General features: G+C 37.7%; 3 protein-coding genes across 6 annotated transcripts in view; 2 read left to right on the forward strand and 1 right to left on the reverse strand.

Moving 5' to 3' along the window:
* The first annotated feature begins 495 nt into the window (after positions 1-495).
* On the forward strand, positions 496-13562 carry ALKAL2 (ALK and LTK ligand 2). Its single transcript, XM_034436792.2, has 6 exons — positions 496-1208; positions 2916-3234; positions 9617-9670; positions 9766-9846; positions 11921-11986; positions 12942-13562. Exons 2-5 carry the CDS (start codon positions 2967-2969, stop codon positions 11983-11985), a joined length of 468 nt encoding a protein of 155 aa, XP_034292683.1. The 5' UTR covers positions 496-1208; positions 2916-2966; the 3' UTR covers position 11986; positions 12942-13562.
* Positions 13563-15321: 1759 nt separating this feature from the next.
* On the reverse strand, positions 15322-27070 carry ACP1 (acid phosphatase 1). 4 transcript variants are annotated; one of them, XM_087882433.1, is made up of 7 exons: positions 26938-27059; positions 26129-26162; positions 22298-22371; positions 21933-22046; positions 20413-20474; positions 18410-18515; positions 15322-18302 (listed from the first exon to the last, which is right to left on the reverse strand). In XM_087882433.1, the coding sequence occupies exons 2-7, from the start codon at positions 26133-26135 to the stop codon at positions 18225-18227; spliced, it is 441 nt and encodes a 146-aa protein (XP_087738559.1). In that variant the 5' UTR covers positions 26136-26162; positions 26938-27059; the 3' UTR covers positions 15322-18224. The 4 variants fall into 4 exon arrangements, with proteins under 4 accessions (XP_087738559.1, XP_087738558.1, XP_034292679.2 ...); XM_087882432.1 differs by lacking the exon at positions 21933-22046 and adding an exon at positions 22104-22217 and having other exon boundaries at positions 26938-27031; XM_034436788.3 differs by lacking the exon at positions 26129-26162 and having other exon boundaries at positions 26938-27070.
* SH3YL1 (SH3 and SYLF domain containing 1) overlaps positions 26976-27650 on the forward strand; it is a 31834-nt gene continuing 31159 nt past the window's right edge. Inside the window, exon 1 of the mRNA XM_034436785.3 lies at positions 26976-27462. Coding sequence (XP_034292676.1) covers position 27462 — 1 coding nt within the window. The 5' untranslated portion in view covers positions 26976-27461. The remainder of the gene's footprint in view (positions 27463-27650) is intronic.

Here is a 27650-nt window from a genome sequence, read left to right on the forward strand (position 1 = left end):
AATTCACCGTGCAGAATTTTCTACCACAACTTGTGGCATTTCTTGCTGGCAGGCAGCTATAAAAAAAAAAAAAGCATTAGACAAATTCATCACAAAGAATTGGTCCACTCCCCACAGCTCTTAAGTTTCAATAGCGGGAAACCAAGGAGGGACGGGTCTTCTTGACCTGGCACACTCCCATCCCACAAACATAGGAGAATGGATGAATCGGGGTCCAGCAGAGGTCGTTCTGGGAGAACCTGAGGGCAGGACTTTTGTCCTGGGCTGAGGGAGCAACCCAGGGGGAACCTGGCTGAAAGTTTCTTCGGTGACAGGGAGGGAATTCCGGACAGCCCCATCCCTTCAATCGGAAGGCGGGACTGGCACCGCTTCTTCTTCTCGCTCGGGAAGATGAGACAATCGCCGTCGCCCGTCCTCATTCCCGCCCTTTTCCACCCAGTCCGTCCTTTCCTATCCAGCGCCGTCCAGTCACGAATCTTGCTGGCAAGTCATGCTCAGTTGGCAGCCGCCGATGCCCCGAAGATGCAACCCCGAGACGGGAAGCGTGGAGGAGGTTGGACGTCCGAAACAAACGTGGTTTGTGTGTGTGTGTGTGTGTGTGTGTGTGTGTGTGTGTGTGTGAGAGAGAGAGAGAGAGAGAGAGAGAGAGAGAGAGAGAGAGAATGAGGAGAGGGTAGGTGGGTGGAGTGTGCGCGCGCGTGCGGGAAATGATCAGCGCAGGCATTCTAATTAAAGAAACTTGGCGAGTGCCCCCCCTCCTTCCCTCCCTTCCACCCCCCACCCCCTTTCGCCCGAGCCGGGACAGCTCCTTCTACGTCTGCAGGGTGGGGTGGGGGGGAGCAGCATAAGAGGAGAGCGCGCGGTGGCAAAGCAGGGGAGTCCGAGGGAACTTCGGTGGCGGCAGCAACAGGGGAAGAGCGGCGGCGCTCGCGAGGTAGCCAAGCGGGACGCGGAGCCGGCCGTCCACCCACTCGCAAATCGAGACGAGCTGACTCGGCGGCGGCGGCCACCTCATGAACTCCTTGTGAACCTATATAAAGCGCAGACATGGAGTAGGAGGTGAAGGAGAACAGACGGCGGGCGCGTAAGGGAGAAGACGGAAAAAGCCGAGAAGGGCGGTGAAACGCTCCTCTTTCGCTGCTGCAGCTCAGCTCAGGGGACATCAGGACCGTCTAAGTCAGGGGTCTGACTGAAGCCAGCGGAGACAGGTATGCCCCTTCAGTCTCCCAAGTGCGAGCGGCTAGCGCCAGCGCCTCCGGATTGCTTGCTAGGAGTGGCAGCTGCAGCGATAGCGCCCGCTCGCTCCCGGCCAAGTTTTAGCGGACTCCTCAACAGTTCTCGGGGCGCTTTCTTTTGGTGGCGATGGGCGAGTGCGGGCGCGGGCGAATTTTGGGAGCCTGTCGGAAGAAGGCTTCCTTCTTGCTAGGCTGCAAGGTCTTCCTTCGATCGGTTCTGCTTCAGAGCTGATGTCAGTCCAGAGAGACAAAACGCACCTCTGGGGGAGTTGCTTCGTTGTAGAAAAATTCTGCTCCGTAGGAATACAAGCCAGAGATAGAGCTGGTCACAGAATAGGTTCCTCCGGAGAAAGACAAGAGTGGAAGATCTAGTCCGAATCAAGTCATTTTAAGTAGCGTTGGTATCTCTAGGTGAAATCTGACATCCATCCCATGAAAAGTGAGAGCGCTCCGCGATGCTGGGTTGGGTGCTTTCTTTTCTGCAATCCGTTTAGCTTTGGGAATCCAAATGCAGTGAAGCTGCACTGAGCATCCCAAGCGATGTGGAAAAAACGACCTCCCGGTAAGGTCGGCCAAATTGACACACTGTGGATGTCTGAGCAGATAAGATAAATGGTGGTGGGAGGTGTTAAATTCAGATTTTATGCCTTGAACAGGAAGCATTAGATGGGATCAGGCCAGACCAATTCGGTCTGGAGCTGTATGATGTGGAAGTTTTCCTTGAAAGGTTTTGGAGCTTTCTGAACTGGCTCCACTGTAGGACCATATACCATGGGGTACAGTGGGTATAATCGCTTAATAAATTGATGGCCTGTAACAGCATTTGGCAGCCTTGTAGAATCTTACTATGACTGGAGTAAGATGCAAATCATACAGAGATACTTTGCTTTGAGAATTTTAATGGAAGGCCAGTGTACAAATTAGAAATAGTTCCCAATGTATTGACTGAAAATAGTGAAAACATCACCAAACCAGGAATAAGAGTAGTAAATCCGTTATGATTGCCATGTAGATTTTTAAATACTTAGCTAAGTTATTATTTGATCAATGTCTCTGTAACCACCAGCAGAAAATTTTAATACATTTTAAATAAATAATAAATGAAAATTTTTAAATAAATTAACAAGATCAAGTCAAGAAAATCTGAATAGGCTGAAAAATTTCCCAGTGACTTAGAAGCCATATACTGGAGTCAGGTGACATTAAAATTGATTTCTCTCTTCCCATCCCCCACATTTTTGTTTACTCCTTGTTGAACTTTGTTATCTGCTCTTAACGTTATTAAGAGGCAGGGTGCTTAACACATAAATTTCATTCAGATTTTCAGGCTCTGCCAAGCAAATGGAGAAATTTTATCTGTGCTATTAGTTGACTGTTTTCTAAGATTTTGTTTTTCCTTTTTTTTTCTTTGCCCAGCTGATTTTGGAGGGTATCTTCTCTCCTTCACCAATTTCATTACAGTTCTTGATACTTTTGAGTGTGAAGGACAAGGTCAGACTGTTACATGAATGCATCTAGAAGTCCAACTGTCTTCCTAGCTAAAGAATATTTTACTGAAATAAAAAAAGGAAGCAGCAACAACTCTAAGTAGCTTGTTCCATACATATAATGAAAAATATTCTATTTAAATTAGTGTCTTCTTTCTGATTTTTTTTAAAAAAAACATTTTCTCTCTTTCAGGGAGTAAGTGGGAAACACATTCTCTTTTTCTGGATTGTCCCCACAAGTGCAATGTGCAAACTTCTAAGGTCATCAGTGCTGATTGGGCTGATGGCATTGATACTTTCTGCAGGACATTGTAAAGAAAAATCAGAATCTAGTGTGGGGCTGAAGGAAAGACAAAATCTCTTAAATCTGATAATGGAGATAATTCAAGAACTGAAAAAATACCATCTAGAAGAGGATGAAGAAAATGGAGTGCAGTACAAGCAAGACTACCCACCTCTTGATCAAAGGGAAATGCCTGACTATGGAACTTACTCAGAGGAACAGAAAGTTGGTAAGTCTATTGTGTTGTATTAAATAGTTTGATAAGATCTCTCCCTACCCCACCCCCCACTTTACTAAAAAGAAAAATGTGCAATTACACTGCCAGTTGTCCCTGAAGAATTCTATAGTTTGTATAAAGATAACCTGACTGATTTTTGCATAGAGGAATGGGTTCAACTGCTCTGAAGCTAGAGGAAATGAGAGGACCAGATCTGATCTGACCAAGTTCTGCCCAATTAGGTATTTGGCTTAGCATCAACATAGACTAGAGAGGATATGACATATTACATTTGCTAAGGTCTGTTTCTACTTGATTTGGGATGCAGAAACAGAACAGGGTTCAGCCTACCTTGCTGCCACAAAACCATATCTGAGATGTCTGTATTATTTACTTAACTTACTTATATCTAAATCTCATCTATAAAATGGTTCATCTCACAACAACTCCAATTTGAAAATGCTGTAGCTTCAGAGATGTGTATCTGGCAATTCTGTTGTACTTCTTGTTTGTGTCATCTGGATATGAAATGAGTGTTTGGTCTATCACCGTGTATGGTCTCTAAGTATGGAGCCATGAAATATGGACCTCTGGGCAACGAAGAAATCCTAACTCTAACTAGTAAGAATATATGTGGGCTTAATTCTCACTATGAATATGATTGTTTAGGAAAACCGCAAGGATGTGTTTTCTGTGCATTTTATTTTATTTCTCCACCAGCACTGCATCTTCAGTGTACCACACAGCCAAGATTTTGGGGTGGCAGGTGAGCAGTTTCATAGGTGATTTGAAGCATTTTTAGAGGAAGATTCTCTAAATGGTGTGGCATGAAAAGACTAATGTTGTAGCTCTTGGCTAAGGAACTAGACCACATAGAGCTTTAGTGATCATTTGAAGTTCAGACTCTTGGCTTAGAGGCAGTGATAAATTGGATAAGGTCCAATAAGCTGAACCAAATATAATGGTTGTAGATGAGTAATTTTCAGATCTAGGAGTTAAGAGTGTCCTGTTCTAGATGAGCCAACTCCCACGATGGATACAATGGGGTCTCTCTTTGATTCTGACAACTAATAGGACTGGTAGTTCAGTAACAAAAAAATCTTATGACTAAGTTTGTTCGGGCATCTGGTCTAACTAGTCTAGTCTCAGTGAACCATTCCCTAGTAATCTCATGATGGGATAAGCATAATGTATCCAGTCAAGGGCTACCACTGGGCACCATCATATTTAGAATGCAGCAGCTCAATTGCTAAACGGAATAGATAAATCAAATTTAAATCAATAACATTGATCCTGAAAATGCTGCACAGACTGCGAGTTCTTGGACCAACACAAGTGTTTCAATTAGTTTATAAAGTTCTGAGCAGTTTAAGACTCAAAGGCTTACAAGATTGCACTAAAATCAGCAAGGGAGGTTCTGTGTGTGGTCACCTTTGGGTTTGGCCAGGAAGAGTCTTCTCTGAGTACTCATTATTATGGAAAGTATAGCTAGCCTCAGATCTTTTTGTATGACTGTTGAAGATAATAGTTCATCCAGGTATGAGTAGATAACTGCTCCCGGTATACCATCTTTTAGAATCCTTTCTTAAAATTAGCCATTTAGCTATTTTCATCTATTATTTTTCTTGGTTTTTTTTATTCTATTGAAAATTATGTTTATTCTTTATGGATCTGCTCTCGGCTCATCTAGGAGGAAAAATGATACAGAAATAAAATATCATTATAATTTTGGTGTAAATTATAATGCATTAAAAGTTTAAAAAGTTTAAAAGTCCCCAATTCACTGAGTGTCAGGTGCAAAAAAAACCAGATACACATGTAGAAATTCCAAAAAGTTATCAGTCTGTGTTTAATATACTATCAGTTGATTACTTATGATAGTGACAGTAATGGGAATTTTCCAATGACTGCTAGAGCTGCTTACAGGCATATTCACTATATATGGTGTTATAAAATATTTCATTTCCTACAATTCAGATTTTCATTCCTACTATGCAGGTGCAGTCTTATATGCATGAAGCAAATGTACCTGGTAAAATTCCCATTTCTGCATATGCATATTCTAAGTGTGCTTTGCTTGCTGTCTGCTTGGAATCAAAAGCAGTTGTGCAAGAATCCAATCCTGAACTCCCTTGAGTCTATCTCAGATTTTCTGCTTCTCTACTGTTTATTTATTCTATATTAAGTTCAGCATCCTAGAGTCCCTCTGGTATTAATGAAAAAATTAAAAAGATAGGAAGTCATCTCCCATCAAACCAGGGCTTTGAGAAAATGGGATACATACCTTTTATTTCTTCAAGGTGATATAGCATAGTGGTCAGTACTTTAATATTTTAAAGACTCATTAAATTTAACACATCCTCAAAGTGAATCTTGTAACTGACACAAAGTTTGTGCTATTAGAGCAAAATAAGATTTTCTTTTAATATATGTACAATAACTTATTGCACTAAGCCAACATGTGATTGCTTCATTTTGTCTTAGCAAGTTGTGTGAGCCAAACTAATTATAATTGAGCCATGGTGGCGCAGTGGTTAGAATGCAGTATTGCAGGCTACTTCTGCTGACTGCTGGTTGACTGCAGTTTGACAGTTCGAGTGTCACAAAGCTCAAGTTTGACTCAGCCTTCCATCCTTCCGAGGTCAGTAAAATGAGGACTCAGATTGTTGGGGGCAATATGCTGACTCTGTAAACTGCTTAGAAAGGACTGTAAAGCACTGTGAAGCGGTATATAGCAATATCAATAGCACTTAGACTTATATACCGTGTTACATATAAGTCTAAGTGCTACTGCTATAGTCTATTTCAAATGGTTCAGTGCAATATACAAATCAGATCAATGTCTTCTCTACTCACCTGATCCTCCACAGGAAGGATATGACATATATTAGACTAATGTGCTTTTACAAAAGGCTGTTGATAGAAAGTACAATTGTAAGCAATTATAATTCTTTTTCCACCTCTCACATTGAAACCAATGAGATTTGAAAGTGATTGCATTTGTTAAAACCTGCGGGTTTATAAATTGTTTTACCTTCATGCTGGTGGTTTAGTATCTGTGAAACAAATGTGTTTCTTCTTAAAGTTTCAACAGAACTGATGAACTAAATTTCATGTTAAAATATTGTCTTGTCTTAAGTCTAAAGAAAGCAGTGAATATGGAACATACTTTAAAAATATTTGACTCCCCAGAAAATAGATACATAGATTTAGCTTTTTGCTTCCTCACATATGCAAAATACTATAAAATAGTTTTCTCCAAAATACTGCAGACACATTTCTTTGAAAAAAATTCAGAATGTCAAATTTAAGGATTTTTCTTAGAATAGTTAATTTTGTATTAGTAATTTGTTGAGGAAAGGGAAGTTTCAATGTAGCAAAAAGTACAATCTTGCTATGGGAAAACCAGTTGTACCCATCATATTAGATATTGTTTAATGTGATTTTTATCCTAGTGAAATACATGCTGTATTTCTTTGGAAGAAGTTCTATCAGGGATCAATTAATTAAGGTTGCTTAGTGCTACAGTTTTAATCATTATAGGAAAAAGAAAAATGTATGGATGAAACATACATTTTTAATAGATGTTTGTTTATCCTAGAATTAACATTGGTTATGTGTATTTGAAAATGCTTATAGAAATCATATGTTCCTCATTTGGTGAACATTTGGCTCACCTTGGCTAAACTCAACTGTAGCTAGAAATCTTAGCACTATTGGCTAAGGTTAGAACTATTGGCTAAAGAGAAGCTGAAAAAAAAAACATATCCCAAAAGAAGGCAATGGCAAACCACTTCAATAATATTATCCATAAAATGAGAAAGATGCATTCACCAAAAGTTTGAGATGTATATTCTATCATATATTTTACTGTTTTTAAATATACAACTTTAAAACAACTGCAAAATCTGCTTAAGCAACAGACTGAAATTCAGTGTGTCATTTTGCAGAATTTATTTATTTATTTATTTATTTATTTATTTATTTATTTATTTATTTATTTATTTATTTATTTATTGGTTCGATTTATATGCCGCCCTTCTCCGGAGACTCAGGGCGGCTTACAGTGCGTTAAGCAATAGCCTTCATACTTTTGTATATACCTGCTTAGTAGGGCTTTTGGGGCCCCCAAGCAGTGTTCTTTTTTATACAAAGTCAGTTTATTGCCCCCACAATCCGGACTACACAGATGCAGACTATATGTTTTAATGAAAACTTGCCCACTTCTGAAATATTTTTCTGAAGAAACTTAGCCAGAACTACCTTTCAGAATTGCCATCATCTTGTCAACTTTTGAGAGAAGTACCTAAGCATTTAGTGCTGCACTTGCCAGAATTAAATCAAAATATGATAGGATCAATTCAACTGAGTTGGACTATACTTAGAAATAAATAAAAGCTAAATTTTGAGAAATAGCTAAACTCCCTAGCGGCCAGATATAGTTGAATGTAAAAATCACAAAGGGAAATGTCATTTATGTATTAATTTATGGTAATATTAATGATAATATGCAATTGTCATCATGACAAAATTGTAAATAACAATATTAAATATGACACTAAATCAAAGAGATGGCCATGAGAAGCTAAAGAAGATTTCAATAAGCTAGTTATATTCCCATCCATTGAATAAGCTATGAGAAAGCAAACAGTAACTAAATAGTTTTATGTATTTCCCACTCGCCTCCATATTTTGTTCAACAACATGGTTTCATTTCTTTCAAAATATAATATTCTGTCAATTTCTCTGACAATGTGTGTCAATATTGCCCCATCCTGGATAAGGATGTTGAGGAACTGAATTACAGAAGGAAATGGCAGCCTAAATACAGTATTTAGTAAGACACATTTCTTTTTTTCACTCCTTATTTTGCATCCACATTTCTGCATAAATCTGCATGGATAGAAGCATATGATATAAAACTGCTCCTTAAGAAAAATATGCTATTCTTAGTTCCAACACGAAAATGAATTTACAAGTTTTACTATTGCTTCTATTACTCACTTTAGCTTTTAGTTTTTTTACTGATGTGCTCTGGAACTACTTAACTAATTAGTGTCAATGTACTTCGTTTAAAAGGTGACATTGTGCAAGCAATGTTGCATAATTTAAGATGAATGATCTTGGATTTTAAGGATATTATCCACAGCTACTGAGACTTAAGCTGACAGTCCTTTCTCCCTCTCATGTCAGAGCAGCTTTAGCTAAAACAACTAGAAGGCCCATGACACCTTTGCCAGCAAATCAGCATCAAGCCAAAAGAATAGAGATGCACAGAGAAGCTAGAATTTGAAGAGACCAGAGGAATCCCTTTAGTTTGTAATCCCAAAGCAGAGAGATCACCAGAACAGATTGCCCAAGCCACAGCATTTTATATACATATAAAATACATCCATGACTGCTCAGGCCATTGCAATTATAGCTTCTTGATGCTCTTCAAGGCAATCCCACATAAAACATATTACAAGAGTCCAAATGGGAAGTGGCTAGATAACTATTATCAATGAACAGGGGGTACTGATCCAGGAAAGGTCACAATTGTTGCCCAAGATGAAACTGGGCAAAAGCCTTTTTTGCTATAGTAACCACTTGTCCCCCTAAGCCAGAGGTGGCCCGCAGGCTGGATATGTCACACGATGGCCACCCCCACACCCATTTTAGCAAAGGGGAAAAAAGTTGTGATTTTCACATGACGTGTCGTCCCAAATTTGACATCCTTGCCCCTGTATCAATGTTCAAATTGTGGATCATCTCAGAGTGGCGGAATATTTGTTCTGAATCTGAGACAGTATTTCTCTGGATCATTGGTGCCAGAAACAACCTTTAAGAAAGAGAACCATTGCATGACAGTATCTCCCTATTCCAATCCCTGAGACAGTCCTATTTATTATTTAATTGTATCAATTTAAGTCACTAATATTGTCTCTTAGGAAGCACAGAAATAAAGCAAAATAATTACAATTTGCTGATTTCCAAGAACTTTTAGCAAGATCATAGCTGTGAAGCCAAATACTAGTCATCTTTACTCAAAAACTTGCTGCTCTTATTAAATGGGAATATCTTAATTATATAAGACTTTTGTTCCAAAACTATAAATGCAAAACAAGAAAGATTATACTTTGCTTCTAAAACAGGGGTGTCAAACTCATAGCATCACGGCGGTGTCATGTGACGTATCACAACTTTTTTCCCCTTCGCTAAATTGGGCGTGGACGTGGCCAATGCATGAAGCATCCAGGCCACAGGTCACAAGTTTGACACCCCTGTTCTAAAACATCATTGCCCTTTCAGACAATTTTTTTACTTTTGCCTTGAATTGTACATTCCAGGGAATTACAGAACCAGAATATAAATACTGACTGTTCTAAAAAAGTATCTTTATTCTCTTTAACAGAAATATTTCCTAGAGACCTGAGAATGAAAGACAAATTTTTAAACCATTTAACAGGTAAGCCAAATTTCACATCTGAATTATTGCCTTACTTATAATCCTTTTTCTTATGGCACTAATTAAATTAATCTGCTGATTTTCTTCTTTTCCAGGTCACCTTTACTTTGGCCCAAAATGCACTAAACACTTTCATAGACTTTATCACCATACAAGAGATTGTACCATACCTGCATGTAAGTTCTATCATCCAAGACCAGAATTACTAATAAATATAGCTTTTTAAAGAATCACCCTGTATAATTAACATGATAGTTTGTAGAGAGTTTGTAGAGTTAAAGCCATGAAATAGAGGAGTGCCTTCTTGCGATTCCTCAGGGCAATCTAATGGTTCTAATTTCTAATTTCATAAACAATCATTTAAAACATATTTGTGCAGGCAGCCAATCTGCTCTTCCATTATATGCCAATTCTTTTTGTTTTAGGATTTCAGTACAGAAACTGAATTTCTTATCACTTCAGATAATAGAAATTTACAAATTAAACTTGCTCTGTGCTTAAAGCACAAATACACCACTGAAAAATCCTGGTACTACTGTTCCTAGAAAAGCAATTATTCAAAGTATAATTTCCTAAGATAATGAAAAAAAACCTACTATGCCGAAATATTCTGAATTCTGAAGACAGTAAAATAAATGAAGTACTACCGGAAAACAATTCCAATCCAAATTCATGTAAGCAGGAGGTAATATTTCTACAAGTAGATTAACTTTTCCTTATGAATTTATCCCTCTATTCACAATTGACCACAAAATCTCTCACACATTGTGTTAAATCTGTTAATACCTGTTATTAGAGTAGCTGAAAACACCAACATTTGTTTGTTCAACTAATCTAAGCCAAAACCAAGGAACCATATCAAATTTAGTATTTAGTCAAATCTAGTCAAAGGCTTCCCAAATAAAGAGTCAGCAATTCAACAAAGTATATTTGTTTCTTATTTTCCAACAATTTTAACTGAACAAAAATGGGTATTTTAAAATAAGCTTGGCAATTGGGAATTAATTACATTATAACATTCTAGAAAAACTACCATAGATTCTGGGCAACGTATGTTACCCTATAGCAACGTTTTTCCACTAAGGATTACTTTTCATAGGATTTAAAACCAACCCTGATTGCTAGAGTGAACTTAAATGATATGTGAGGAACTCAATTACAGAACTAAGTGGCAGCCTAAATACTGTACAGTATTTAGTAAGACACATTTCTTTTTCTTATTATTGCATCCACATTTCTGCATAAATCTGCGTGGGTACAAGCATATAATATAAACTGGTCATTAACAAAAACATGCTATTAGTTCATGAGATGAAAATGAATTTACATGCTTTGCTACTGCTTCTATTACTTGTTTTAGCTCCCAGTGTTTTCACTAATGTGCTCTGGAACTATTTAACTAATGAACATCAAAATATACTTCATTTAAAGGTTGACATTGTGCAAGCAATGTTGCATAATTTAAGATTTAATAATCACTCTATGAGGGACATGAGCAGTTCCTAAATATGCTAAATAATTAAATAAAATGTGTTGTTTAATGGGATACAGGGCAATTCACTGAAATGTTTAAAACTTCCTATATTTATGGCAACAGAAAGTCTAAACATATATAAACCTACCTTTGAAATAGTAGGTTTTATTATGGGACTTGAGTTTTTGATGGACCAAGTAATATGTTTTAAGTTGCCAAAGATTGAGAGCTGCTATGCTAGACCATCTGTACTGTTTTTCCTTTTCTACAAGTTTTCAGCATCTGAGTCCTCCTTTCCTCTTTCTTGCTACTACCCTGTTAGCAGCTATCGTATTCCATATTAGATTGATAGCGGAATGCTGATTAACTTGCCCCATAATTAACATCAAATTTTATTTGCTTTCTTCATAGGTATGGCTAGTTATATAAATAGTTCACTGCAGAAACATACAAACCGATTTTTCTCATGCAAGTGGAAAGTGTTTTCATGGATATCAGTAAATATCCATCATCTTAGTCTGGTGAAATATCCATCCATTCAACAGTGCCCTATGCCAAATCAGTCTTCATAGGATGGCAAACTTATATACCATGCTTAAAAATCTAAGAAGCATGTTTAAAATTAGCTCCTTAAGCACACAAATTCAAATCTACAATACAGTGCTTCAAGATGAATTATTTATATTCCCTCATACAAATTGCATTTTAAAAATACAATAACCCAACCCTCCCCAGAAGAACTTTTTACACTATTTATCTTTTTTTCCCCATCACAGATTATAAAAGATGTGCCAGGCTTCTTACTCGGTTGGCAGTAAGTCCAATGTGCACAGAAGGATAAGGTAAGATTATTGAGAGGAAGAATTGTATGCTGCCACTGTGTGGATAACAATGACTAATTCATGAGCAGAATATCTTTTGGACTGAAATATGCTTGTTTCAAAAAGCGATGCAAACTCTTTCATTTAGTAAAATATTTACTGTTAATAAAAACATACTTACTGGAAAGCAATACAGTATAGACTCTCAGGCAACAACTGTGAATTATTCATAGTAGTGTGCAGTTAGTAGATACCGTATTGGGCATAGCTAATTTTTCAGGAATTAAATCAACTGCTATTTCTTTCTATTTATACTAGATACCTTTTTGTTGATATAATAAACATTTTTAATATTAGATATGTGTAGAAACCAGTTACACATCTACACCATTCATGATATAATGCAGCATATAAATATTGTTGCTTTTGTTACACATAGAATGAAACAGCATTAAAATCTATTTGCTTATTCAACCACAATTTGTATTTGAATTACTATACCTGCTTAGCAATACAGTAAAGCAATACAGCAATACTGTATAGCAATACCAGGGACTATGGATGCCCCCAAAGGAATCACTGGATTATTTTCTCTTTAAATTAATTATTTGATATAGAGGAAATTTAATACCATCCCTTCTATTTCCAATGTTCAAGTTGTTTATGTAGTGCTTCAGAATACCAATCAGGATCACCCTTGTGCAAAAGAATGTTATTAAGTTTGGAAAAAAGAAACTGTACAGCAAAGAGGTGCAAATTGGCGAATGGAACCTGGGAATAGTCTACTGTACTTTGTAACATGGATTATAAATTTAGATTTTTATATTATGCTAGGTTTCTCTCATTTGTCTCAATTCCCACATTCCAATAGGAACTGGAAACAATCTGAATTATTATTTAACAGGATTTATTGAAAATTAATGTGAAACATCAGGAAAAGTATAGTTTAATCTTTTGTGTTTTTGTTTTATTTCAGAGGCTACTATTATCAAAGGAAAAATATATAGAAGAACCAAGAGAAGTGCCTTGGAAACTGACAGGGAAATTGAACTTAGCATTTTTGTAATATATGGCATTATGAACCAGAGATTTATTTTTGGAAATTGATGGACTACGTCTCATAAAACTTTAAAAATGTGTTTTGTATCCCATCATCACTGTTTACAGATGCATTCTTTTTAGTGAAAAACTACCAAAAGGTTAATTACTTGTTCATGTTTTATGCTTTAAAGTTGCTCTACAACAGTTGTGTTGTACTGCCAAAAAAGTAGCAAGTACCATCTTTTCAAGTATAGACATGTTTCCCGTTGAGACATTACAGCACAATCAAGGAAACCTGCCTGTGGAGGAAGCATTGATATCTTTCTTGCTTATGCAATTGAAAATGTTATGTTACAAACTTTTCATAAAGCTGTTACAGTGGTGGTCTACTAGACTGCATGCCATAGGCAAGAGATAAACCTGTTTTAGGTTGGATTCTGTATCCACTCTAAAGTCACTTCTTTCCTGTACAATAGAAATATACATTCCAGCTAAATGTGCAATATGTACATATTGTAAATTCACAAATATATGTAATAAAATGTTTTGTATATAATCTGGTTCTTTGTGTTTATTCCTTTCATATTCAAGTTTGGAAGAAATAATACTTGTGAAGCAGAGGTATGCAACCTGAGGCCTTCCACATATGTTGGACTACTATTCCCATAATACTTATCCAGTGTATATTCTGGATGGATTTCGAAGCTTACAACTGAATAAATCTGGATAAATCTAACTGATCTCAATACTACCATTCTATGCAATACTAGACCCTCAAGTATTGAGAAGCAATACTTCTCAATACTTGAGGGTTGGCAATAAGGACTATGCATTTAAATAGTTCTAATAAGAATTAATTTTAATGTAACTCGACACTGCAAAGTGATGGCAGTCAATTACCACAGGTGTAACTGAGGGCATGTTTCAAACACTAAACTTGCCAAATAGCTTTTCCAGAGTGAAACACTATTGCCTACTCAATCATGCTTTTGTCCTTCTCATCCTACCAGTTAATAAGACCAGTTAATTCTAAATTTGCTTCACCTACTTCCATTCCAAAATAAGTAACTCCGCTTTCAAGCTACACAGAATCTTGGAATTGGAAGACGGTGTTTTGGTGGCCAAAACACCGTCTTCCAATTCCAAGGTTCTATGTAGCTTGAAAAGCGGAGTTACTTATTTTGGAATGGGAGTCAGAATTTTATTTGTATGTGCTCAAGATTCTAATAAAAATGTAATAACAAGATCTCTCTCCAATTTGATGAGATATCACTATATAAGAATTCATTTAAACCCACCATGGATCCACTGTGGAGTCAATTAATAGGTATTACCATCCATAATGGTTCTTGGTCAAATGCTTTACTGAACTCAAGATATGTTATTCCCACAGCATCCTTGAAAACTACATGATTAAAAAAAAGAATTTAACAATCTTATTTTGGAGAAGACTACATCAGACTACAAACATAGCTTCTATATATTTTTCACAATGGGAATCAGTTTATTTTTAATTAGCTATAAACATTTTATCAGCTTTCCTAATTATTTAGATCTTCTGCCCTTAAAAGCACACAGAAGATTCAGGTAAAATTATAATTGATTAAAGCTTTTTTAAAATAGCCTTCATTTTTTCAACTTTAATCAATTGGTAACAGTGTTTTCTCTGTGTATAAACACTCAGTGCTGGCATCAATTACCCACAAATTGAGACAGTTTAAAAAATACCAAAGACCTGGGGAAAATGTAAATTTCAAAGTCTGTTCAGAGGAAACATTAGTATTTAAGGATATTTGAATAGGGTCTCATGTTTGATTAAATATATCAAAAGTGAGGAATTTGCTTGTAATAATCATTAATACAATCAAAATCTGCCCCAATAATTAACTATAATAAAAATTGTTATGATCAAATCATTCTAATTTTTTTTTAAATTACCAAAGTTTGCTGGCTATGAAACACAAATGTCAAATTTTCTGAAAAATCCCTTTGTGTTCAATTAACTTATGTAGAATAAGATAAACCTTGTTCAAATATATTGTTCCTCGCTAACAATATATTTTGCTATTAAAAAGTCAAGTTAAGGATAATATACAAAACACTCATTTTTAATATCCTTAATATGTGATATAAAAATATAGTCTTATTTTTAAGTGGTAAATCAACAGTTACCATAGAAAGAAAAACATTGTAAATGATCAGGACCAGGTTTCATATATCATCTCTTTGCATAGAGATGATATATAATTGAAAATACAATTATAAAGTTACTACCATAGTTAGGTCATAAAATGAAAATTTTACAAGAAGTAAAATAGCTTTTTCACTATTTTATTTGATCTTGCACATACTAATCACAAACCTGGAAGTTAATTATGAAGTCTGTAAATTTGCTTGAAATAAAACCTGACATTCATGAAAGCAAAACAGGTCCCTAGAGTATTTTTTAATAGAATTTAAGCAAAGTGTCTTATTAATAGGAATTATGGCTTAAAAATGACAAATCCAGAAGGTAACACGAACAGCAGCGAATCCACTACAGGCCTATGAAGATTCCTCTTTTGGGAAGACTTGAAAACACACAAAAACTAACTCTAAAAGAGAAGGGGGAAAATAGTGCTGGCTTGTACTTCTCCACGCAGCGTTTATAAGGATTCTTGGCTAAAAAGGGATTATGGCAACACTCTGAATAATTGCAAAATTCATATGCTCTGAGTAGAAGATGAAAGTTTTGGCAAACAATTGCATACAATCCTCTGTTATCTTTTAAACAATTAATTAACCACACAATATTACACTGCATGTACTGACAATAATCAGTAGAAATGACTCATACAATATTTACATAGAATCACTGGTTTATGTCAACATCCTTCAGTATGTGCTTTTTTAGTAAGCAGATCTTTGCCAGCTTACTATGGACTTCGCTGCCTGCTTCTGTCTAACAACTTCTCTTTGGCTTAATCTTGAAGCATCCATAAACAATGTTGTTTCAAAAGTAGGAGGGAGCAAGTGAAGAAAAGAAAGAAACCAATGATGTCATAAGGAAGATCAGTAAAAAGAGGCATGAAATGTGAGGGGAGGGTAGTGGTTTTATTTCCACTGGAAAACTACAAACTCTCTAGGCTTTTAAATCCTTCCCTCAATCATTTTATGCCTTCCACAAATATATACCAGGATCCATAAGGTTACATTTGTGTAACAAACAAGAATGTAATGATTTCCTAACATAATTTTTTTAGTTTTTTCATATTATGGAAATGAAGGAAGTTTATCCTTACATAGTCTACTCTTATTTCTATTAGTGCTGGAACTGTAAAGGAACTGATCAGAACTTGAAACACATAATCTATTATTATCTTACTTCAGAATGCTATAGTACTTTTTTCAAACATCATGTCAATAGCCTTTAAAGCTATTTTAAGTTTAAAAATAAATAAGCAATTATTTACTTCAATTTGTATTCTTTTAAAAAAAGAGTATACCAACAGGGAATTATTTTGTCAGTGCTAATGCAGAACTGCAAATATTTGCATCACAGCATTTTATATGGCTGAATATCATAAAATCTTTCCTATATTATTATTTTTTTCTGGCTCACCTCCACATCTATATTTTGTATATAGTGATGAAAGGATATCAAAATATAGTTTTCAGACATCTAGCAATTGACAAATAAAAATGTACAGGTAAGTATTTATAAAGTTTCGATGTGAAAAAAATGTTTAGAACACTATAGTTAATAATAGCAACAGGAAACAGACTTCTGTGCCACATTTACACATCCAAGAATGTTTATGTATCTATAATACAGATAGTCCTCGACTTATGACCACAATTGAGCCCAAAAGTGAGTTTTGCTCCATTTTACAACCTTTCTTGCCAAAGTTGTTAAATGAATCACTGCAATTTCCAATCATGTGACCATAGGGATGCTGCAAGGTCATACATATGAAAAAGGTCATGTCACTTTTTTCAGTGCCATTATAACTTCAAATGGTCACTAAATGAACTGTTATATATCTGTATGTAGGCAGTCGACTTACAACCACGCTGAATGAAGGGACATATGACCCATGCTTGAAGTTAGAGCCACTGCAGCCTCCCTGCAGTCACATGATCAAAATTCAAGTTCCTTCCACTTGCCTCTCTCTCCTGCCCCCATCTATGACCTTAAATGCCAGGGAAGTTGAATAGTGCAGGACAAAGCAATCAGCCCTCCCCAGGGCCGAACACTCTGGAAGCCTCCACAGTGCGGCACAAAGCAGCTGCCTCATTGGAAGTTCCAAATGCCCCGGACTCTCCAAGGGTGTTGATCTCCTCTAGGAATGTGTGCTCGATGGTTTTAACCCAGGAAAGTCAACCTGAAACTTCTTAAAACTATCAAGCTTATGAGGCATGCCCAGTCTGACTCTTTGCATGGAAAAATGCTAAAGCCAGCTGAAACTTTAGCTTTTAGAATTGAGAGTATTTTGCGCAGCCTCGGGAAATTGTGATCTCTTCACAGAGCCAGGGCAAAGTGAGGCAAGATTTTTTTCCCAACACGAAGCAAGCTCCAGTGTTCCAGTCCTGCCCAGGAGCATGGGAAAAGAGGTATTTTAAGACACTGCAGCTGAGCTGCTGCCTTTAGCATTTTTCATCTTTTTGATAAAGCTGATGAAAGTCAGTTGGCATGGGGCGGGCAGGGCAGGGCAGTGAGGGCAGCTGGTTTGTAGTTTCCCAGGCATTCAGGGTTCATGATGGGAGGGCTGCTTTATGCCTCACTGTGAAAGCTTCTTTCTGAGTGTCACATTGTTTCGCTGCACTGCAGGGTCATCAACTACAGCTCCTTTCCCTGGCCTCCCTGCATCTGTGGCACACCATAGTACCCCTACAATTTGTACGTGGCCTGTGTCGAGCACCCCCCAGAGACAAGTCACAAGTCAAGGACTACCTGTATATGGAATTACACATATTTATTCACTTAGTTTAGTACCAACAGGTTTTTTTTCTTATATAGATGAGCAGCACAATATTCATTCATCATATATTTGATAAAATCAATTTAATTTTGAAAAAACATCTTCTCAAATAATGTATACCCATTCAGTATACCACAAAAATTAAAATTAAGAATGCACAAATGTATCTATTTTAGAGGCACACTATGATAGTTTAATGTCAATTGAGATTTTGCACTAATGTCATAGAATTATTTACGTTCAGAAACATAACCACATCAATGAGGGTTTTTCAAAAATTCTTTACAGCATCTGTGACATTGTTGATAAACAGTTTCAAAATCTTCATCATTTCCCTGGAGGTGGAAAATAAAAAAGAGAGAAAATACAGAATCCCAAATTACAAACAATTTTTTTCTTACAAATAACAATAATTAAATAGATTAAATGAGAAAATACTTACATAATATGGATCTTCAATAATAAGCTGATTCTCTGGATCGTAACTACCAAGAAGTTCAATTTTAGCTTTGCAATTTTTAATTTGATTGCATTTTCTTTTCAAGTCACTAAAAAAGATTAGTTAACTTTCCATTATTATTAAGTAAAGCATATATTTTTTATCAGTATTGCTGCATATAAAAGAAACACCTGCTCTTGGAACGGTGTAATAGACTCCTCTAATAACAAAGGCATCTATTCACAATGAGATCTACAGTGAGGAATTTTCTATGGCTTTTAAGCATATTGCCAAGTAGAAATTGAAATGTTCATAATTCATTTTGGAAGAAAAACTGGGGGGAAAGCAACAAATATCTTAGTTTACTCTCAGCCAATAAAATGGGATGAAAAATCACATGTAAAAATGTTGCTGCATCTTCCTCCGGATACCTGCCAGTAGGAAATGGCTAACCTCTTGCAACTATCCAAAAAGGATAATTGTCATAATGGCTCATTTAAAGTAGGCAAGCCCTAATTAATTCATGATCCAGCCCTTGGCTTGATGTAAAAGAGAGAATCCTAAAGCAAGGAAAAATGTTTGAATTGTACAGGGAAATTGCAATTAAGGGATGTCAGTTTGACTGTCAAATATGGAATTGCAATCAAAGTTCTGGAGATGAAGCAATGGAGCAGTATTATAACTTTTTCTCACAGCCAAGTTAAAGTACTATCCACCAGTCCTTTAACCAGCATAATATTTGCCTAATATTCTACCACAGGCGTAACTCTGCCAAATGGCTAGGACCTTATTTTGCCCTGAGCACATGTTAAGGAAAGGGACAAAGTAATTCCCCCCAGCTTTGTTTCCTTCCTGATCCATCAAGCATCACCAGCTATGAGGAAAACATTTATTACTCATTCATGTGGGATGGGACCGAGGATGAGTTCTAACAGATGGCTAGGCTGATGGATTTAGCGATCTGTTAAAATTCACTCTGGCTTTGTGCACGTGCATTGCACAAGTCCGTTCACAGAGGCTTCTACTGGATGCGGATTTAAAGCTCAGAGAGTGCCAAACCAGTTATTGCTGACAGGCAGGGCAGAAGGGAGGTGCCGTATGAAGTGGTAGAGAGGGAATTGGTAGTGGTCAACTTAGTTTGAACTAATCAAGGCCTCTCTGCCTGGAGAAGTACCGTGTTTTCCTGAAAATAAGACCCTGTCTTATATTTTTGTTGAACCCCGAAATAAGCACTTGGCCTTATTTTCGGGGAGGTCTTATTATTTTGGGGCACATGGAGCAAGATGGGGTTTCTCTTGCAGTTTTACCTGATTTCCAGCTCTGTCTCCCTAACCCTAACCAGAGGAAATGGCGGGTACTGGCTATGCATGTGTTTAAATATTTTCAGGGGGGCTTATTTTAGCGCATGCGCTCAAAAGCCCAATCTGGCTTATTATCAGGGGATGTCTTATTTTCAGGGAAACAGGGGTAGTAGGTAAAGGGGAGAGTCTGTGTGAATACACTGGACTTTCCTGCTGTTCAAATTAAAACATCTGACATTGCTCAAATATTTGGGCGGATGACAAGCGTGCTACTGCCAGCTAAAGTGGCTCATAGATGCTAGGTTTCACATCACGGTGACTCCAGCAGAATGGCCAGTGAAACTGAACCCACTGTAAAACTGTCCTGGTATACAACCTGCTTCATGGGGAAAATGCTACTACTTAAAACTGGAATCCTGAGGACTACTTGAAGCTATCCGACAAGACGAAGGTAACATTAGAGACACAGCAGAAAAAAGTGGTTGCTGAGATCTGTATGTCAGTGCTTTGGATATAAAGAAAGACCCCTGTTTTTCACACGTTCATGTTCCGTTCTAATATGTTTGTACATTTTAAATAATCTTACACACGTCTATTTAGAAGGAAGAACACTGAATTTCACAAGGTTTTCCTTTAAGTGATGTGAAGGAAGTACGTTGGATATGCAAACATTTATTAGCAAAATTCATAGCTTTTACCACTTACTTTAAATTGCTTTCATCCATGCAAAGAATATAATCAAATGACAGGAAATCATCTTTTGTAACCTAAAATTCAGAAGATATATTCAATTTTAAACTAAAGAAGAAAAAATAAGATTATTTATGAACAGTTAAAAATGCAATTGATTGCTATTTTAACCAGAAGCAATGTTTTGTTGTTTGCTCAAGAATGCCAGCCAGAAAGAACCAAAGATTCTAGTACAATATATAAAAACTGGTAACGATTGTTCTTTTTTTCTCCAAACACCCACAACAAATAATTGCATACAGTTCCTATTCTTTATGAAAAGAATTTAACTGAAAACTTTCTTTAATGGTAAGTACAGTGGCATCTCAATTCAGTGGACTTTGATATAATGGACTTGATGTCTAATAGATTTCCAATATGCAAATAAAGCCATCTGTGTGATGACACTATGTTTGCTATAGAACCAGTTTTGCCCCATTAGCCCATCCCACTCGATCAGGCAGGGGAGATATGCTGCAGCCCCTGTAAGTCAAAGAATTTAGCTGGTGGGATCTAGGAAGAACTTCTCTGCCAATGCCCCCGCATTATGGAACACCTTGCCCACAGAGGCCAACCCCCATGCTCCTGGCCTTTTGCAAAGGGGTCAAAACTTGGCTCTGTGGCCTTTGGGAGGAGCACAGAGGGCCATGCAATCATGGAGTGGGCTGGCCCCATGAGAACAGCCTCCCTGCCTGTATTAATTAATGCTGCTTGGAGAATGGCATGAGGCAGCTTTGGTAGGAAGGCTATGCCTCACATAGGCTGGCCATGCTTATCAGCAGCTGAAGAAAAACAATGAAGTTAATTGTGATGCTTTGCACATGCTGGTGGATCCCATAGCCAACCAAGGCCTCCCTGGCTGTAGTAGGTTTGCGCTCAATAGTTGACTAGGTAAGGCAGCTGAGATGCAGGGGAGATCATGGGGGAGTTGCAGAACTCCTACGATCGTAACTGTAGGCAAGGTCCTGTGCCCAAATTTTGTTCATGTGGCAGTTCTTTCCTATAGCACCATCCTAAGTTGAGAACTATCTGTATAAAGTACTTTGTATAAAGTAAAATATAATTCAATTTTCACAATTACATATTTTATTCAATTTAAAATCTGAGATTAATTAAAAAATCCCATTTAAATTTTTAAAATTCCATTTTTAAAAATCATTAACTTTTAAACTGTCCTGGATGCCATCCTATTCAGCATGTGTAAACCCAGCAAAGATAAGTCCAAATGTACAAGCTGAGGAAATGGCCAATGGCCAATGACATTCCCAATAAGGATCTGTAGCAAAACCCCACGTTCAGAAGTGAATCAGGTTACAGTGTTATCAGTATCTATAGCTTCATTTTTACGAAGATGTTGCACTGTTTATTCAATATATAATGCTTTATCCACCCTTGCACAGAACACCAAACAGTTGTGCCATGCAGGTATGCCCGTTTTTTCTGAAAACACATGCACCCAAGTACACATACACAGAGAGAGAGACATTTCTTTCTACCTGTCGTGCTTTATGAGCAGTTTCAATTTCATGATTTCTCAGACAGTTTAAAGCCCTTGGATCTGGATAGCGTCCCACATTCCAGTCAGAAACAGCACCACTGTCTATTAACCACTGCAAACAATAAGAACATAGGCAGACAGACATTTTAAAAAAATATGGGTACAGTACCTGCCTGGCAATATGATTCATAATTATGCCATGGTTTCTCATGCAATTCTGGCCTCGATAATCTGGGGAATTTCCTATTTCATATGTAGAGGTTGCTGCACTGTCTATCCTCCACTATAGAAAAACAAAGCAATTTATTTAAATAATGCTAGCAGAAAAATGGCTTGAGTACTGGTAATAAAAATCAAGTTTACCTTGTTCTCAAGGTTTTCTTCAGTTACAAGTTTTCTAAAAACAGCTTCAGCTATGGGAGACCGGCAAATATTCCCTGTAGAAATAAAGATTCAGTCCAATCATTCTAAAATACAATTTTACATATATGGAAAAAAATATGTAGTCATGAGACATACCGTGTTTCCCCGAAAATAAAACATGTCCAGATAATAAGCCGTTGTGTCCAGGGAAACATGCTGTAAAAGAAAGCCTTCTCGCGAGTTCAATCAAACTTCTCGAACTCGCGATAAGGTTTTCTTTTACGTGATTCCTTGGACACAATGGTGAGGAAAGTGACGGAGCTTGAAAGGTAAGACCTGTGTCCCGCTTCTCACCTGCCCCACCTGCCACTCCCAAATTGCATCCCTAAAGGCGGCGGGTGGCTAAGCGAGGGGCAGGAGCCCTGTCATGCCCGGCGAGGGAGGGAGAAGAGATGGCAAGGGGAGCCATGTCTCGCTCCACGCGTCTTGCTTCTCCCTCGCCCCACCTGCCACCCCTCTCAATAAAGAGACGTTGGGGAAGGGAAACAGTTGTTGCCATTGGGGTGAGGTAGGACGTGTTGGGCCGCTCAGCCGGCGTGAAAAACAGGGAGGGGAGGCAATGGTAGCAACGGGACATCCAGTCCCACACTCGCTGCCTCCTGCACCCCCAAAATAATAAGACTCCCCGATAATAAGGTCAAGACCTTATTTGGGGGGGAGGTGTCAAAAGAAAATAAGACCCTGTCTTATTTTCAGGAAAACACGATATGTAGGCAGGTATGAGGAAAAAGAAAAAGGCAAACTTGTCTCCTTTCGGCTTGAGCTAAAAACAAATCTAATCTTTCCTGGCCTGGAGAAAGCCACCAAGTTCCTTTCGAATTAGGTCTTCCTTTTCTAATGTAGGAAATATTTAATTAATTTATACAGTGCATTCAGAAAGTATTCAGACCTCCTTGACTTTTCTCAATTTTGTTATGCTGCAGCCTGATTCTAAACTTATTGAATCTACACTCAGTATCCCATAATGACAAAGTGAAACAGAATTTTAGAAATGTCTGTAAATTTATTAAATTTTCTTTTTATTAAAAAGAAGAAAACTGAAATATCACATTGGCATAACTATTCATACCCTTTGTAACAACATTTGAAAGTTAGCTCTGGTGCTTTCCATTTCTCTTGATCGTTGCTTATATGTTTCTACACCTTGATTAGAGTCCACTTTTGGTAAATTAAATTGATTAGACATGATTTGGCAAGGCACACATCTCTCTATAGAAGGCCTCACAAGTGACATACTGTAACAGAGCAAAAGCTATGAGATCAAAAGAACTGCCTGCAGAGCTCGGAGACAGGATTATTGGAAGGCACAGATCTGAGTAAGGCTACAATAAAATTTCTGCTGCAATGAAGGTTCCTAAAAGTGGCCTCCATAATTCTCAAATAGAAGAGGTTTGGCACAATGAGGATTCTTCTAACAGCTGGTCGCACGGTCAAACTGAGCAATCAGGGGGAAGGGCCTTAGTAAGAGAAATGACTAAAATCCCAATCGTTACTCTGACTGAGCTCCAGAGATTCTGTGTGGAGATGGGACAGAGTTCAAGAAGGACAACCATCACTGCAGCCCTCCACTGATCTGGGCTTTGTGGTAGAGTGGCTAGACAGAAGCCTCTCCTCAGTGCAGAACACATGCTAGCCTTTCTGGAGTTTTTAAAAAAGGACCTGAAGGACTCTCAAGACTGTGAGGAACAAGATTCTCTGGTCTGATGAAACCAAGATTGAACTGTTTGACCTCAATTCTAAACATTATGTCTGGAGGAACCAGGCACCGCTTATAAACTGCCCAATATAATCCCAATAGTGAAGCATGGTGGTGGCAGCATCATGCTGTGGGGGTATTTTTCATCAACAGGGGTTGGGAGATTGGTCAGGGTTGAGAGAAAGCTGAATGGAGCAAAGTACAAGGATATCCTCAATGAAAATCTGTTCCACAGCACTCAGGACCTCAGACTGGGCTAAAGGTTCACTTTCCAACATGACAACATTCCTAAGCACATAGCCAAGACAACACAGGAGTAATTTAGGGACAACTCTGTGAATGTCCTAGAATGGCCCAGCCAACCCCTGACTTGAACCCTACTGACCATCTCTGGAGGTCGCCATCTAACCTGACTGAGCTTGAGAGGGTTTGCAAGGAAGAATGGCAGAATATCCCCCATTCCAGGCATGTAAAGCTTGTTGCATCTTACCCAAAGATTTGAGGACGTAATTGCTGCCAAAGGTGCTTCAACAAAGTACTAAGTGACGGGTGTCCTATACGGTATTCTGTCCTACACTATCTGGTTTCAAAAGCATGGTGTGTTTATAAAATTACTAGGACAGTACTTTTAAAATTAGTTAGTAGATCTGGTTGTACTTAGTACAGAATAGCTGCAACTAAAAAACTGCTGGTTAAATTTAATTCACTTACTGGGATCACAAATATAGGTTATTTGCTGGTTTGATGACAAATTATTCAAGCTCATACATGGCTTGCTAAATGTTATGGTACTTAATATATGGAATAAACCACTGGGATTTATTCAATACGTTTACACATAATATAAACCAAACCATTGCATTAACTCATTTTCTGTTCTGCAAATATTCAAAGAGAAGTTAAACAGAGTTGTGACTATATAGAAATTTACTTGCATGTTCTTTAATGCAATTATCAGAAATTAAATGAGTCATGACTCTCCTGCCATAAAGAGATAACAGAAATTTGGGCCTTAACCTTTACAGACTGATAGTAAATTTTTATTGAATTTAACATGATCAACCTTGGTGTAACCATGCATAGGATTATAACTGTATCTAATTTCCTGCAGATTTAGGGTAACAGATCACCAAAACCATGGTGTACCAACAAGACAAATTGAATAGAGAACATTTTATTAAGGTCTTCACAGTACAGGTAAATATTTCAAGCAACACAATGGCATCTGAAATGGTCACTAGTAAATTCTTTGAGTGACGGAACTGCATTCTAACAATCACAAATTTATAGTAATGAAGTCCCAGAAAGTAATTCTAAGTAGTGGTAGCTATAGCAAATCACAATCATGTCAAAATACTGACACATACTCTATATGGTAAGATCACCATGTAAATGCTGTGATACTTGGGTCCCAGCATCTGATTCAAATATGTATATACATTTGAAGGAGGATATCATAATGCACGCTATCACTTGCTTCCAATGCCCCCACTCCAGATGCTCATTATTCTGAGTTGTGGATTATAGAATTATCAGAATGCAGATGTCTGCCAACTCTGCTTCACCTTTCCATGTATGTGAAGTTATATTTTAAGACACTTAAAATCGGCTCAAAGCGGCATTTGCAAAGATGCTTAAACTAACAACTACCAATGATTGCTAGTATTACCAAGAATCAGTTAAAAGTGTCAATTTATCTGCATATTAAGGTTTCTTTTTGTAGCAGTTGTATATTTGTTATAAAAGTAGTTTTATAAACCCAGTGGTTCATTTGTTATAAAAGTAATCATATCTGTAGGCATAAGTAAACATGCTTTTAGGCAGTACATATTAGACATTTTAAATATTTTCTTTAAAGAACTGATTGGTATATCTTCTTTAACAGTTCCGGTTTACAGCTGTCCCAAGTTTCACTGCCTCAATTGTGAATGACAGGAGCCCCATTTGTACAAACCCAAACAAGAAATAGAATTGATCTTTTAGAGAATTGTTTAAATTATGAATTAAATACTATTTGCTGTTTTTTAAAAAACCCAAGTCACTTGTTTCAATTAATGACTTGTGTCCTTCAGTACCTGTCATAGCTGCCTTAGTGAATCCATCATCCAGCTTTTTCAAAAAAATAAATAAATAAAAAATAATGGAATAGCAAAAGTGAAGAGAAGTGTCTACATAGCATGCAAGCAGAGTCATTTCATGTTGCTTATTGTTATTTACAGCATCCCAAATTAACTGCAAAAGGGCACGGGAAGTGAAAAGGGGGGGAGTGAGATTTTAAAAAATATTAAGTGGATAAAATTATGAAGCTAATGGACTAAAACGTGTCTGGTTTCATCAGATATTCTGAAGCTATCCAAAGGAAAGCAATGCAGTCACAAGTAGAGCTTCTCCTCTGCAGAAATAATGCACGCTCGCCAAAGTAAACAGTTTATCCTCCCGCCTTTACAGTTATTTCCCCATCTTCGTGAATCGCAGGGCCGATAAACTGAGTTTTAGGGTAAAACAGCAGCCCTCCCTTCTGCTGCTGTACTGTACATGTAAATGCCGATGCCGGAGACGCAGGCAAAAGATGCAATCTAGCAACTCAGGAAGAATGCAAGGAAGGAGCAGCAAAGATGAGAGATGAGAAGTAAAGAATATGTGCAATTGAAAATAACGGTCCTTATTTATCATTCTTGGGAACAGCGGGGGAAAGAGGGAAAAGAAGTAAATGAAAATTCTTTTCATTTCTAATCTTTCCTTTCTCGTCTCTTTATTAGTCCCTGTATCAAAAAAAAGGGGGGGGGAAAGACCAATAGCTAATGTCCCCCCCTCCCTGCTTTTTTCTCCAACCGATGCACTCCACCTCTCTTTCCCTAAAAAAAAAAAAAAGCCATTCACTCACCCAGACATACGAATAAAACGGACTTCATTTCCCCCGCCGCCATGATCCCTCGAAACCCCGAAAGCAATGAGCGAAGGAAAAGCGGCCAAAGCCGTTCTCGAACTGACGTAAAGCCTCTTTTCGCCGCTTTACGGCAACGGCCAGGTCCGTCTTCGTCCATTGCCTGGATATTAATTTAAAATGTCAGGACCAGAGACATTTGGTGATCCTCTTTGGATAGGGTATACGTAGAATTTCAAACCAGAAGCCCAAGGTATTAGCAAAATGTCCGTCAACCCGCGCGGTTTCCTTCGCTCATTTTTCCCCCCTCTAAAAATCAGGCACTCGGGAAGTCAGCTATTCCCCTCCCAAATGCACCTGCTTCAGGTGAGCAGCAGTAGCAGCACTAGCTGCTGCCGCAATAGCCTCCGTCTTGCCCAGGCGAAGGGTTTCGGTGGGGATATGACCGTGTTCCTTTTCTCGCGTGGGTGACCTCGTGGCTTTTAAGTCAAGAGGAGCTTTTCCAACCAGGGACGCCCGGCAGAAGTGAGTATCTGGCCAAGGCTGATCTGCGAAGGAGAGGGTTTTTTTATATTGGGATTTTGAGAAAGGTTGTGGGGTTAGTCCGGGAGGGTCCGCATCTGCCTTCATTTCTTCCTTGTGTTGCATAGACCCATCTATGGATTGCCTTGTTAGAAACCTGCTGTATTTGTATTGGTCTGTAATGAATATGT

Source organism: Pantherophis guttatus, chromosome 1 (genome assembly GCF_059756535.1).
Source record: "Pantherophis guttatus breed Tessera chromosome 1, ASM5975653v1, whole genome shotgun sequence".
Taxonomy (NCBI): Eukaryota; Metazoa; Chordata; class Lepidosauria; order Squamata; family Colubridae; genus Pantherophis; species Pantherophis guttatus.